General features: G+C 32.1%; 1 protein-coding gene across 1 annotated transcript in view; it reads right to left on the bottom strand.

Moving 5' to 3' along the window:
• Window positions 1-519: 519 nt before the first annotated feature.
• The window catches only part of LOC118186331 (uncharacterized), an 88,185-nt gene continuing 75,081 nt past the window's right edge, over window positions 520-13,623 (bottom strand). Inside the window, exons 15-16 of the mRNA XM_035356414.2 lie at window positions 11,204-11,227; window positions 520-2,080 (exon numbers count right to left, since the gene is read on the bottom strand). Coding sequence (XP_035212305.2) covers window positions 2,012-2,080; window positions 11,204-11,227 — 93 coding nt within the window. The 3' untranslated portion in view covers window positions 520-2,011. The remainder of the gene's footprint in view (window positions 2,081-11,203; window positions 11,228-13,623) is intronic.

Raw genomic sequence — 13,623 nt, 5'->3', positions numbered from 1 at the left:
GAGAATAAAATGTACATGAATGATCTGAATCTTTTCACAACATTTAACAAAATCTTTTAAACAAAAGAACTTATTTATTTACATACTTTAAATATAGATAACAATTTAAAATGTATCTTAAAATATACAGATATTTATACAAATTATAAAAATTTTATGTACATAAGTAACATACATCTTTGTTACACGTTTGCTTGTATATGTGACTCACATATTAAAAATATATGTTACACCAATACTTATGAAAATAATAAATAACAAAGGAGTGAAAGGGGTTTAAATAAAATACAGACATAAAACACACATTTAATAATGACTTTACATTATGAAAAATACAAAAGCTGGCTATTCTATAAATTCAAGTGGAAGCAAATGATTAAATGCATCTATGAATCACTTTATTTCAAAAGTTATTCAAGAAATGTGATTATGTGCTTCATGTCTTTAAATATAACACTTAAACCAATATTTTCAGGCACAAAATATCTTTAAGCAAATTATTCATTATGCTTTAATTTCTTAAAAGGTTATGTAATTCTATGTGCAATGTGCAAACTTTGACAAGATACATTTGATAACAATTTCCATCAATAATTACAAACTGGCTTTAATTTTACAGCACTGTGAAAGCATTATTAACTTAAATATAATGAACATTTAGGAATTTTTACCATAACACGCAAAAATGCAATTTTTTATTTTTAAAGAAATGTATATATATATCCATATATATCCACACACACACATGCATACACAGGAAAATAAACATAAGGATGCATATACACACACAGGAAAGGTTTTGAATAATACACCTCTAGTTAATATTTATTTTTAATAGCTTATGAACATTTCTGAAATTCAAAAATATATCTATTAATGAGTTCCTCAGAAGCTAGAAGAAAAGTTCTACAGTATACTTTTTTAATTATGTATAACACAAAAATATATAACTAATAATGTTATTTCTAGAAAATTATTTTTAGCAATCAATGATAGCATTCAAATATAAGGCACATTGTGAAAGCAATAAAATGATGTTACAACCATTGCAATAAACAATGATATATATATTTATTTAATGTTGTATCATAAACATATTATTATATAAAGTTCAAAATGAAAAATTATAACAATTTTTTTGGGGGGACTAGATAAGTTTTATGCAATTAATTTTCATGGAGACGAAGTCAGTTATTATATTTGACAAACACTTTTCATAATACATTACTTCGTCTAAAATATATCTTTTCCACTTTGTTTTTATGCAACAAACAAACAAAAAAAGGGGGGGGGCAACTCCATATAATTCTTTTCAGTTGTAAAATAAGTAGTGACAAAATTTGCTCAGGAAATGTTTTTGGTAATTATAATTTCAGTTAAATTTTCTGCAATAAATAAAAAACTCTATTCTGAAATAAAAATAGTTTCCAACTTTGCAAACTACAGAGTTGTCTAAGTCATGTACACTTTACCAGGTTTTACATACTTTATTAAAAAGAAGCTTTCTGCAATATATTTAAAATTAACATATTAAAATGAAAGTAAACTCTACCAAGCTAGTTTCTAGCCTACATGTATAACATGCGTAATTTTAAAAAGATGAGAAAATTGTGAAATTAATGATACATTGTGAAATTAATGTTTACCTTTACGGACAATCTATAATTCAAATAACAGTTTGAGTAAAATTTCATTTATAAAAGTAATATTTATTTGTTAGACAATATACCAGTACGTAATTCCGTATAGAACTTAAAAATTTATTAGGTATATCATAATGCTTGGTGAAATGGCATTATTATGTTTCATAGTACTTTTTCAGACAGTCATCATGAAACTAAAATTCAGAATGTAATTTTAAATATTTGTAAAATCTATCAATGGTACAATTCATACTGAAAAGATACCTGTAAAATTGTGTTATAATACACTTGTATAAAATGTAATACATAATTTCCATATTTCAGTATTTTGGTCCAAATACTAAAAGAAATTTCTCTGATGTTTGATGTTATGGTTTCCTTCTCAGTCTATTCAACAGATTTTCCACTCCATACTCTTTAATTACTCTCATCAATTGCTATAAAGGAATTTAAAACATCAAATATTTTTATTTAGTACAAAAATAATCATATTTAATAACATTTAAACTAGTCATGTCTTTCTTTGACTTTTGAAACGCATTAATACGAGATAACTTTATTGGTTACCTTTTTATTTTATACCTTCAAAAACTTATTTCACACACACTTTTGTATATTGTGGCAAAACGTTGCACAGTCCAGATGATCAGTTCCACCAGCATTCCAAAATATTTGAAACCTGACTAATTAAGGAACTAAATACATACAAAAAATTATAATCCCCTTCCCAAAAAAAAACTCTCTCTCTGTTTTCTAATTAAAAAAATGTGATCAATTAATTCAAATGATTTTACAAGAAGTAATTTCATGAGTTAGTTATGTTCCAGCTTATTTGGAAAATATCAGGTGCTAGGGAAAGACTGTACATTGACATTATTTGTACTACAAAAAGTTTAAACATTAAAACTATTAGTAAAATAACACAGGTGATCATGCTGAGGTTGCAACTACAGATACAGGACCTTGTTGGTTTGTGAAACATAGAGCACATAAGAACTATTTAAATTAGTATGAAAATTCCAAGATTGGCTGAGAATAAGTATGGGGGAATACCGGATATGTTTGGTGGTTAAGTACAGTTATAGATTTGTTGAGAACTGATAGAAAGTTCGGCAGAAGAGGTGTAGATGTTCATCAACAGCATACATGGTCAGATTATGCAAACTGCCAATTGCCAAAGATTAACGAAAAAAGATTTGAATAAGAAAATAAAAGCAAGTAAAAAACAACAAGGCAAAACATTTACAGTAGGAAGGGGCACTAAAGGTCAGAGAGGATATACCCCAGGATAAGGGGTATGCCTCTTGGTTATATTTAAATACAGCATTGTTGCAAAATGTAGAGACAAAATGTAGAGTTACCCAAATGCAGGCAGCATTAAATGGAATTCCCTCTTTACTGTTCCAGGATACAGGATGTGAGTGTGTGAGGAACTTGAAGGCAAATGTGGCACTTAAATTTGATTATGCACGGAAGAAAATAAGATACGCCAAGTCAAAAAATTTTGGATTCACAAGAGATAATAAACGAGTTGAAGGTAGATCCTGAGGAACCAGAAATCAAGCCAAAAGTGCCAAGGATGGAGGAAGCAATTGAGACAAAGCACAAGATCCAGAAAATCTAAGCAGACACAAGAGATTACATGGCCGGCCAGGAAGGTGGAAAAGACAACACAAGCAAAAGTCCAGGCAGTATTATTCTCCCAAAAAAGACAGGAATTTTGGAAGCAAAGAATGGCAACCACGCAAAGAGAAAATCACTCAGCTATAATTGAAAGACAAGTGATAATTCATTTTTTTTTTTCCTCTTTAAGGGAACTTTAGTTGTTATTATATATACACTACAAGCTGCTAGACATGATGTTTTTACCACATATAAGGATTTCTGAATTTTACATGGTGTAGCAATAAATGTTCTTTTGTTTCTGAACATTTAGGTTATCTGCACAGTTTATCTTATGTATTACATAATGATTATGGCCACAAACCTGAGCTTTCTGAGTATTAACAAGAACTGGAATCAATCAAACAATCTTTAAGTGCTTTTGAATGAGGGCTGTGGAGTCTGTAGAGAAAATGACCGACTCTGACTCCTCGAATTTTAAAGACTCCAACTACCTCCAACTAATTTCCGATCAATAGCGATAATTACTTGTTTTTAATTTCTTTTTCAAAGTTTGAAATTTTGTTATTTGTGATTTAAATTCAAGTCCAAATAAAACGTTTTTTTCATAATTTACATTCAAATTATTTTAAAACACAATTTTTGGAATTAAACCTCCTACATATAGGTTCTCTCTTTTTTGCTACTTCTAATAAATTTATATTAGGAGATAATATAACAATATTTCTTTAGTAAATAAATTATTATTATCTTACTTTGCAGTTATTGCGCAAGTATTAGAAAAACTTGTTTTCGAACTAAGTGAATTTTAGATTATTCAACATTATATATGTGTAAACATATATACATGAGTTACAGCTTATTTTTTTTTTTTAATATATATATAAAAGAAGTAATAGATACTATAGAAAAAAAACTGATGGTATAGCAAATTATTTATATTAATTAGCATTTATTATGAAATGGGAAAACTGGCATTAGTTATTTCTAAGAAACAGTATAGCTTCAGCAAGACCTTCTTTGTTGGAGGGCCATAGATCTGATTTGATAAACTTCAGAGCTGAGAAGAGTTTTTGAGTAATCACACTAACTTGAGTAGGAGGAAGACTATTACTGTTAGGGGTACTTCTTTTAACTTTTCAGGATAGATTTTTCATAAGTTCTAAAAGAGGTGTCTTGCAAGTGCAATCATATTTCTCTATTTCTACAAAGGCCATGCAGAAATCTTGTTTATATTTTTTCATTTTTATATCTAAAGGCTCCTGGTTCTTTATTCTCATATGCTTTGCCTTAGCCTTTTTCAATATTATCCAAAAATATTTCTCAAAATCTAATTCATCTTTGGAAGAGGATGATAGAGACTCAATTGCAATGTCTGCAATTTGACTGTCCTGATTTGAATTCTCCAATTGTTCTGAGAATAATATTGTGATGTTCGGCTGCGTGCGCCACTAGACCACGTCACGCTGTGTTTGTAAAAACTGCTAGCGCGGCAGTGAACTCGCCCACTTCACCTTTAGCTCAAGCATAGGTTGAATGAATTTTAGTTTAGTAGTTTTCTGTTATGTTATGATAGTTGTGTTTAAAAATATGGTGTGTGAAAATAAAGTTATGTTTAACAAAACGGAGTCAAGTCTTTTAACCCTTTGCGGCTCAGTGTTCCACTACATGGAACACCCAAATTGAATCACTTCTGAAACCTTTAAATTCAACCGTAAATAGATAAAAATGCCTTTATAATATACTTCGAACTTTTCTTTTGAAACAGTAGATAGCAGCATATCACAAAGACACACAGAATTTTAATTTATTATGTGTTATTAAAATCCACTTTTTTTCAAGTAATTCTCTCTATTTTTTTAATGATATAAAAAATTTTATTTGGAAAAAAATTTAGGCATAATTTTGCTGACTGTACTCCAAATTATCTGTTCTATATTTTTTAATCTTTCAGACAAATTTTAATCTTTTCAGACATAGGCAGAATCAATGAATAAACCTGGGTGTTCCATTAGCGGGAACACTGCACCATTAGCGATCTCATGCTGTTACGAATCAGAACATCTGTGCTTAGGAGAGAACATCCGTTGTTTACGTTTTCTGTTTCCGTTGCTTTGGGGAAAAATGAATTCAAAGAAAGCAGTATTGAGGGGTGAGGTGTGTTTTGTGTTATGAAGGCTCTAATATTGGCATCTCGAATTTTTTGGGAGTAGTTTTTAGGCGGGAATTTTATTAGTAGCTTGACACATTTTTACTTACACCTGCACGAATTTTTTGCTGTCGCATTCTAGTCTCATTCCCATTTATTTTCAATAATTCTGTAGATATTTTTTGTGTATGTATATATTATAGGCTTGTTTTTCTTTATTGTTAATATGATTCGTAGTTAATTTTTTTATTATTAATTTTCCATAAATGGCGCGGAGAGGTCTAATTCTTTCCGACGCGCTCTTTCCGAAAATTTGTAAATATTTTTGTATATAGGACTTGTGTATATAGATATTTATCTCATTTATCCTTATATATTCAAGAATATTGTGTATATCCAGGAAACCATGTATACAATCATAATACAGAGTTTTTTCATTCTTATACAAACGCTTCTACTCGTTTTCATGCTTTACTGCAATGCTCGCTTAGTCGCACTTTTAAAAGCTCTGGCGGTGCTGTGTTCCACCTCATGGAATACCCACAGAATTAAAACGGTAAGTGCAATTTTGACAAAATTTTACCTGTATACTCCTTTAGGACTAAATAGACTGCATACAACTTTTTTTTGTTGAAATTCCAACGTTAACGTATAGCGCGCCGCAAAGGGTTAAGGATATATACCAAGCCATAGCACCATAAAATGGTGACCCGGCTACTCGCATAAAGCTGCGTTCCGGTTGTTTGTTTAGGAGCTTGGTTCCAGGACTTTTGTGTTTTTCCCTTTAGCTACTGTCATGGAGGAGTCTGCTGCCATCAAGATACCAATTTACAATCCTATTGACCTGGCATTGTGGTTTGCTATGTATGAATCAACTTTTGCTTTAGCCGCACACCAGCCTGTTATGCAGCCGAAGAATAAATTCAACTACTACGCTGCTCAATTGCCGCTGGAAATTGCTTTGTTGGTTCGAGATATCGAATATACTCCAGGAATGCACAAATTCTTCATACGATGACCTCAATGTTGCTATTATGGAATGAGACTGCTAAGCATAATACTATGCATTTCATTGAAACTATTGGTCCTCCTGTTTCATGTAAGCCCAGGAGACTAGTTCCAGATAGATTAAAAATTGCTAAGCATGAAATTCAGAAAATGATCAATTTAGGTCACATGTGACCCTCCAAAAGTAATTACTCCTTTCCTCTTCACATGGTGTCAAAGAAAGGCACAAACGAATGGAGACCTGTGGGAGATTTTTGGAGGTTAAATGCTCAGACAGTGAAGGATAAGTATCCTATTCCTAACATTTGTGATTTTGCAACAGAGATGCATGGAACAAAGGTACTTTCTCGATTAGAATTGGTTAAAGCCTATCATCAAATACCGATTAATCCCTCTGATATCCATAAAACGGCTACTGCCACTCCTTTGACTTTTTGAAAGCACAAGAATGCAGTTTGGGCTATGCAATGCAGCTGCAACCTTTCAACGCTTTATTGATGAAGTAACTCGCGAGCTGCCAGGAGTATTTGCTTTTGTCGACGATATATTGATTGCGTCAAAAGACGAAACTGAGCTTCTGATACACTTGAAAGCTCTTCTTGAAAGATTAAGTAATTACAGGCTAAGAATTAATGTATCTAAATGTACTTTTGGTTTAACATCATCAGTTTTTGGGTTTTCAAGTATCAGAACAAATTTTAAACCTTTATCCGACAGGATAGAAGCCATTCAAAAATTTCCTAAACCAACTTACGTTTTGTCCCAAGAGCTTCACATGTTTTAGCTCCCTTGAATAAGTTATTGGAAGGCCGCATTAATAAAAGGAAAACTTCACAACCAAGCAAAACAAAAGAATACCCTCTCGAATGGGACGACAAAGCCGAGAAAGCATTTGCCAACGCAAAAAAGACAATCGCTGAGGCAACTCTTCTCAGACATCCGACTCCTGGTGCTACCTTGAAACTTTGCACTGATGCATCGGATGTTGTGGTTGGTAGCTCATTAATGCAATTGCATAATTCAGTTTGGAAACCAACCCATTACGTTTCTATCCGTTAAACTCAGCAAAAGTCAAACCAAATGGTCAACTTATGATTGAGAACTATTGGCTATTTATTTGTCTATTAGAAAGTTTCGGCACATGCTTGAAGGCAGGGCCTTTACAATCTACACTGACCAAAAGCCTTTAATATATGCTTTTAAACAGAAGCCTGAAAAGTGTTCTCCACAACAACTTCATCATCTTGATTTTATAGGCCAATTTTCCACTGACATACGATACATCAAAGGTCATGAAAATATCATTGCTGATGCCTTATCTAGGGTAGAAATTGAAAATCGGGACGCATGTGACCTAAATTGATCATTTTCTTATCCGAAGCCCAAATGCATGACTTTGAAATTCAAAATTCTTTATCTCAATCTTCACCTGTTTTTAAACTAAAAAAACATTATTTTCCTTCAGAAGATGTTACTCTTTACTGTAATATGGACACAGGTATACACGCCCGTTCATATCTGAATCTTTTCACTAAATTTTTTCAGCAGATTCACGGTCTTCTTTCTCATGCTGATATTTCAACTTACACAAAACTAATTACTAAGTGCTATTTTTTGGTCTAATATGAAGAAATTTATTAAAACTACAGTTCAATCATGTCTGCAGTGCCAATGTTCTAAAATTCATAGGCATACTAAATCACCGTTGGGTACCTTTTCCTTGCCTGATACAAGATTTGCACATATCCATATTGATTTCATAGGTCCTCTTCCACTGTCTGAAGATAACTGCTATTGCATGACAATTATTGAAAGGTTTACCAGATGGCTGGAAGTTATACCTACTGCCAACATGTCAGCTCAGACGACTTGTAAAGTGTTGGTGCACAGCTGGATAGATTTGGCTGCTCAGTATCTATAATAACTGATCCAGGCCGAAATTTTGAATATCGCTTATTTAGGGATTTAATGAAGATTTTGAGTACTCATCACATTAGAACTACTGCTTATCATCCTCAGTCCAATGGATTGATTGAGAGATTTCATAGGCAACTTAAAAGTTCAATAATGGCTCATAAAAACTCTAAATGGACTGAAATGCTGGCTATAGTTTTGTTGGGTATCAGATTTGCCATTAAAAAAGATATAAATGCTACTTCTGCTGAACTTGTCTATGGTACCACACTTAGATTAACTTCAGATATGCTGAATGCTACTAATTTCATATCTCCTTCTGAATCTTATGTGTCACAGCTTCGATCAGTCATGCATTTACTTAGACCTATTCCAACCTCTAGACATGCTCAACCATCAAAACCTGTTCCCATGTAGTTCTACATATCGATTCTGTTAAACCGCCTCTAACTCCACCTTACACTGATCCTCATCACGTGGTTAAACGAATGGACAAAAATTTTATTATTGAGGTAATTGAAACCAGCATATATGTTGTCAGAATATACAGATTCACCTGTAATTCCTCAGTTTCCACAGGAAGTCTGTGGAGACTCAATTGTTCCAAAACAAATAGTTACCCACAGTGGACATCGTGTTCATTTTCCTGAAAAACTAATCACTGTAATATGATTGTAGTTTTCTATTGTGGTTTGCTGCAAAAGTCATAGCATATAACTACTTGATTAACTTTTTTACATACATATTGGAAGTTATATAAAATACTTATTAACTTTTCATTATTTCTGTTTAACTAAGTTATGCATTGTATAGGTATGTATTTCAATCAGAATTTTAGTGTATTATTACTATTCATATATTTTGTATTTCTTTTTTGCGGTGAAAATAAAGTTATGTTTAACGAAAACGGAGTCATGTCTTTGACAGATATACACCAAGCCATAACCACCATGCACCATAATATCATTCTTAATGAAAGTTCATGCATGGCTTTCTTTGCCTTTTTAATTTGTTCCTTATCCATTAAACTTCGGTGCTTAAGATCTACATATATTGAACCCAGCAAGATCTCATTGTCTAGCAAACTAGTTTCTCTTTTCATCATTGAAGAAATGATTCCTTCTGCAATATACCCTCCATTTCAGAAAGAACAAACACCCCATTTTTTCATTCTCGCCTCCTGTCAATTCTTCAGATTGCAGATTTTTTGTGGCTATATATGGTGTAGAAAGAAGAGTTTCCAATTCTGCAAAATCATTCCACAGTCTTTCTGTTCCTGAAACATTAGGGCTACCTACATCTTCTTAAAAAGGTCTTAATTCTAACAACCTCTTTATCATCAAATATGTACTTCCTTATAGCACTTCTTGATCAATAATTGCTCCTTTTCCTGCTCACTTCCTAAGATTAACATCAATTTTGGGAGTTCTTGCTGCTATTGCTGCTTACCTAAATTTACCAGTGAGATTTGTAACTAAATGAATCAGTTTGACTCTTACACAACCAATCCACCCCACATGGCCCAACACTGAAGCAACCAGAACCACCCGAAAACGGCCGAGATTGTAATCTTCTTTTCTTACCTCTCCCTAAGGTATGCAGTAGCAGGTGCAGTATTCCCAGATGCATTGTATCAGTTACTGCAGACAGCTTGTCCTAAGAGTTTTCTTATGTTTTGGTTGCTCGTGACATTTCGTTGTTGATTCTTTGGTGGTACAGCGTGCTTTTAAGCTTTAAATAGCAATAAAAGTGCAGTTTAAAAATTTAAGGATTATATTTATTTTTAATCAATTTATCAAATCCTATAAAAATAACAGAAATAAACAAAATCTCAGTTGCGATCATAACAAAGCTTTAAAAAGGCTTGTTGGTCTGACCTTCAGAATAGTTTTATAAAGAATGGGGTCAAAGCTAAAGGCTAAAGGAAAGGTCAAAGCTATAGGTCAAGGCTAAAGGAATCTTTGTTAGAAAGTGGAAGGGATGTCATTCGAAATCTTCATACCTATTTTCCGTGTTAATGGACGGGGAGGAGAAGAAATTGCTGAGAAACTGGAAAAGTATTTCAGGCAGTTTGGTATTTTGAGGATACAGGCTAGCGAAGGGTCTGGATTTCAAAGAGTTAATCACTAATGACAAATATCACATCCATCCTCCTCCTCCCTTATGTTTATTTATTAATATGTCAATAAAATAGAAAATAAATATTTATTAATGTATACAGTCCATAAATAAAAATAACTCAGCTTGTCATTAAATTTTTTCAATTCATTTTAATTTCATTTCAAATTTAACCGTTTGACTTCATTTGTCTCGAAAACCGCGACGCAGTTAGTTATTTTAGAATGCACTCGTGTTACAAAGTACGCATAAGGTCAGACTACGTACGTTCACACCCACGGAGCAACGAAGACACACTGAAACTCGAATCGCGGTTTTCGAGACAAATGAATATAGCACTTTTGCACCACGTAGCAGTCAAACGGTTAAAATGCCCAACAAAAATTGGAGTCGGAGTCGACCTATTTTTAGATACTCCATCTCAGACTCCTTTTACTCCAAAATTTGCCCGACTTCGATTCCGACTCCCTGACTCTGACTCCACAGCCCTGTTTTGAATACAAAATTAAAATGGTAGCAACATATAATATTAATATCACTTATTCTGGAAATTTGAAACATTTCATATAAATTTTAAATTAACAAAAACAGGAAGCAAAGAAAATTTAAACCACAAACTTCATATAATATAATTAAGCAAATTTAATAATTTAGAACAAGAGACAAAATTAGGTTTAAAATGATAAATGAGCAACTTTATCTGGCATCACACTATATTAAATAAAATTATATAAAACCAATTACTTACATCCATTTTTGCCTGTTCATCAAGCTAGAAAATAACAATTAATAATTATTAATAAGTCAATGAATTAATGAACTAAAAACGAAACACATAAATCACAATCAAAGTATCAGGTTTTAAAGAAAAAAATAGTTTTAAGAATTAGAATATAAAGAAATTCCTTTATTCAAGAAACAATTTTGTAAATGATTATAAGAACACAGTATAACAACATACCATTAGAGTTACTTAGATAATTTTCTCCTTCAGATGTTTATAAAATATATATACATTGAGGAAAAATGAAATACCAGCATCAAGAAGTGTTAAATGAACAAAATTTGGGTGTCGTGTTTGTACATCTGAGAGATGACATCTCTTCAGATTTTGAGATAGATGAATAAATATGACGCTATACTTCACGACAAGCTAACCTGAGAACACATACAAGGCTAAAACGACCTTTTCACGGCTTTCCCCCCGTTCTTCAAGTTATCCATATGTACCAAACTGCCGGTGGAAATTCAATTCCCCCAATTCGCTACACATTTGGCGACTTCTTGCCAAATCCAGCGTATTTTTAAGTAACAATCTTTTTATGCGAAGAAGCTGCAGTTGAAATTGTTAGTTCATCGTAGTGTAAAATGTAGGGCATGTTATTTCTCTTAATTTATATGAAATTTTTCACTATAATCTTAATATGATGCATACGGATTTGATGACATTTAAAACTCGAATCATTACTTAAAACTTGAAACAGAAGAGCTAACAATGTATTCCTTGTAGTTTGGGTTAAATTTTTTCCCCAAGACCATTCGCTTAGTTAAAAGTAAAATATATAAATTTAGAAAATCTGGTAGAAGTTATTTTCTCTTAATTTTTAATAGTTTACGCAGTTTGTTGCTTCCAAAACAGTGAACCAGAGAAAAATGCTGATTTTTATTTTCGATTATTTAAAAACTCTAACTATATTTTGTAGCAGACATCAATAAAAATTATATCTTGATTGTCTCCTAAGACACATACTCTTCCAGTCACGCCCAGACAATCATTCTCCTACAGTACGTTTTATCCTTTTTTTTTTTTTTTTTTTTTTTTTTTTTATTACTGTTTAAAATTAAAAATAAAATAAGTAAAATTACTGGAGACTGAGATCTTCGGATTATAGTCTAGCAACTAAAGAGTTTACCATTAAAAATTTCAAGATATTAGAAAAATTTTAAAAACTTTAAAATTGTAAACCAAACAAAAATTAAAATGTAAATTATCTTATACCAATTAGTTTGTACCAATCAGTTAAAAATATAACATTAAGAAATGTCTTTTGTTAGTTATAACAAGCCGCAAATGTTCACATGAACTAAAAAATTATGAAGAAATTAAACTGTAATGTAACTCTGTAAACTCTAAACTCTGCATTGGAGTATCTCAGTGTATTATATAGAAAAAGCCCTTTACCCTTATAAAGTCTCCACAAAGATAGCTCATCCTTTAGACAGAAATCTTTGTTCCTTCTACCATAGTAAACTTAATTGATCAGTGCTTCCGTATTGGTTAGGTTAGGTGATTTGAATATGGCAAAGCACGCAAGAGCTATCTGACGAAGGGGTGAGATACATTCATGGAGGAATTTCTAAAGGAAACAGGCTGGTATTCATATTATACATGAGAAAAAACACAAAAACTGACCATGAATCCAGCCCGTTCACTTGGGTTCAAACAATGTCAAACTACCAGTATTCAGTGATCTTAAACATTCGGCTACTGGTGGCTGCTACTACACTTTCATATTATATTTTCTAATGGATGTTAGCTTGTACAGTCAAAAGTCGTTAATCCGGACTCGTCGGGACTTCGGCGATTCCGGATTATCGATTTTTCCGGATTATAGATCATCAGTTTAAATCTCGTAAGATGGCATGCAGAAATTACAAAATTAAAAATATAAAACCGTAATTTATGAAATAAAGAACAATTATGATCTAAAGGGTATCAAAATTTACAAAAAGAAAAAGCTTAATATTTATTTGTTTACTTTATTAAACATTTCCTTCAATGTAAGTTGCTTCGTTTCATGTGATAATACTTTCTCTTTAATTCTATTAAACAGACATAATTTCTTGTTTAGTTACAAAGTTCCGCTGTTCAAGTCCTATAATTGCTGTGTTGAGAATACCGACTAATTTGTCAATCGAAATGTTTTCGTTTTCAATAACCTCTGGGTCACTTTCTTCACTATCGGAAGCGAATTATAATGACGAGGAACTTGATTTAAATCATATCAAAGACGGAGTATATCGAGATGAAATACTACACTTAGTACGGAATTATAAACCAAATAAAATAAAAACATCTGCCCTGAAGATAAGGATAGTGCTGACAGATCAACTTCCAATCCGCAGCGTGAAATTGATAAACAGATTTCGGATTTCAAAACATACTTT

Source organism: Stegodyphus dumicola, chromosome 10 (assembly GCF_044657685.1).
Source record: "Stegodyphus dumicola isolate Sdum_Otavi_A_Nest chromosome 10, ASM4465768v1".
Taxonomy (NCBI): Eukaryota; Metazoa; Arthropoda; class Arachnida; order Araneae; family Eresidae; genus Stegodyphus; species Stegodyphus dumicola.
Note: the sequence above shows the minus strand (reverse complement) of the source record. Positions and strands in the feature narration are given on the sequence as shown.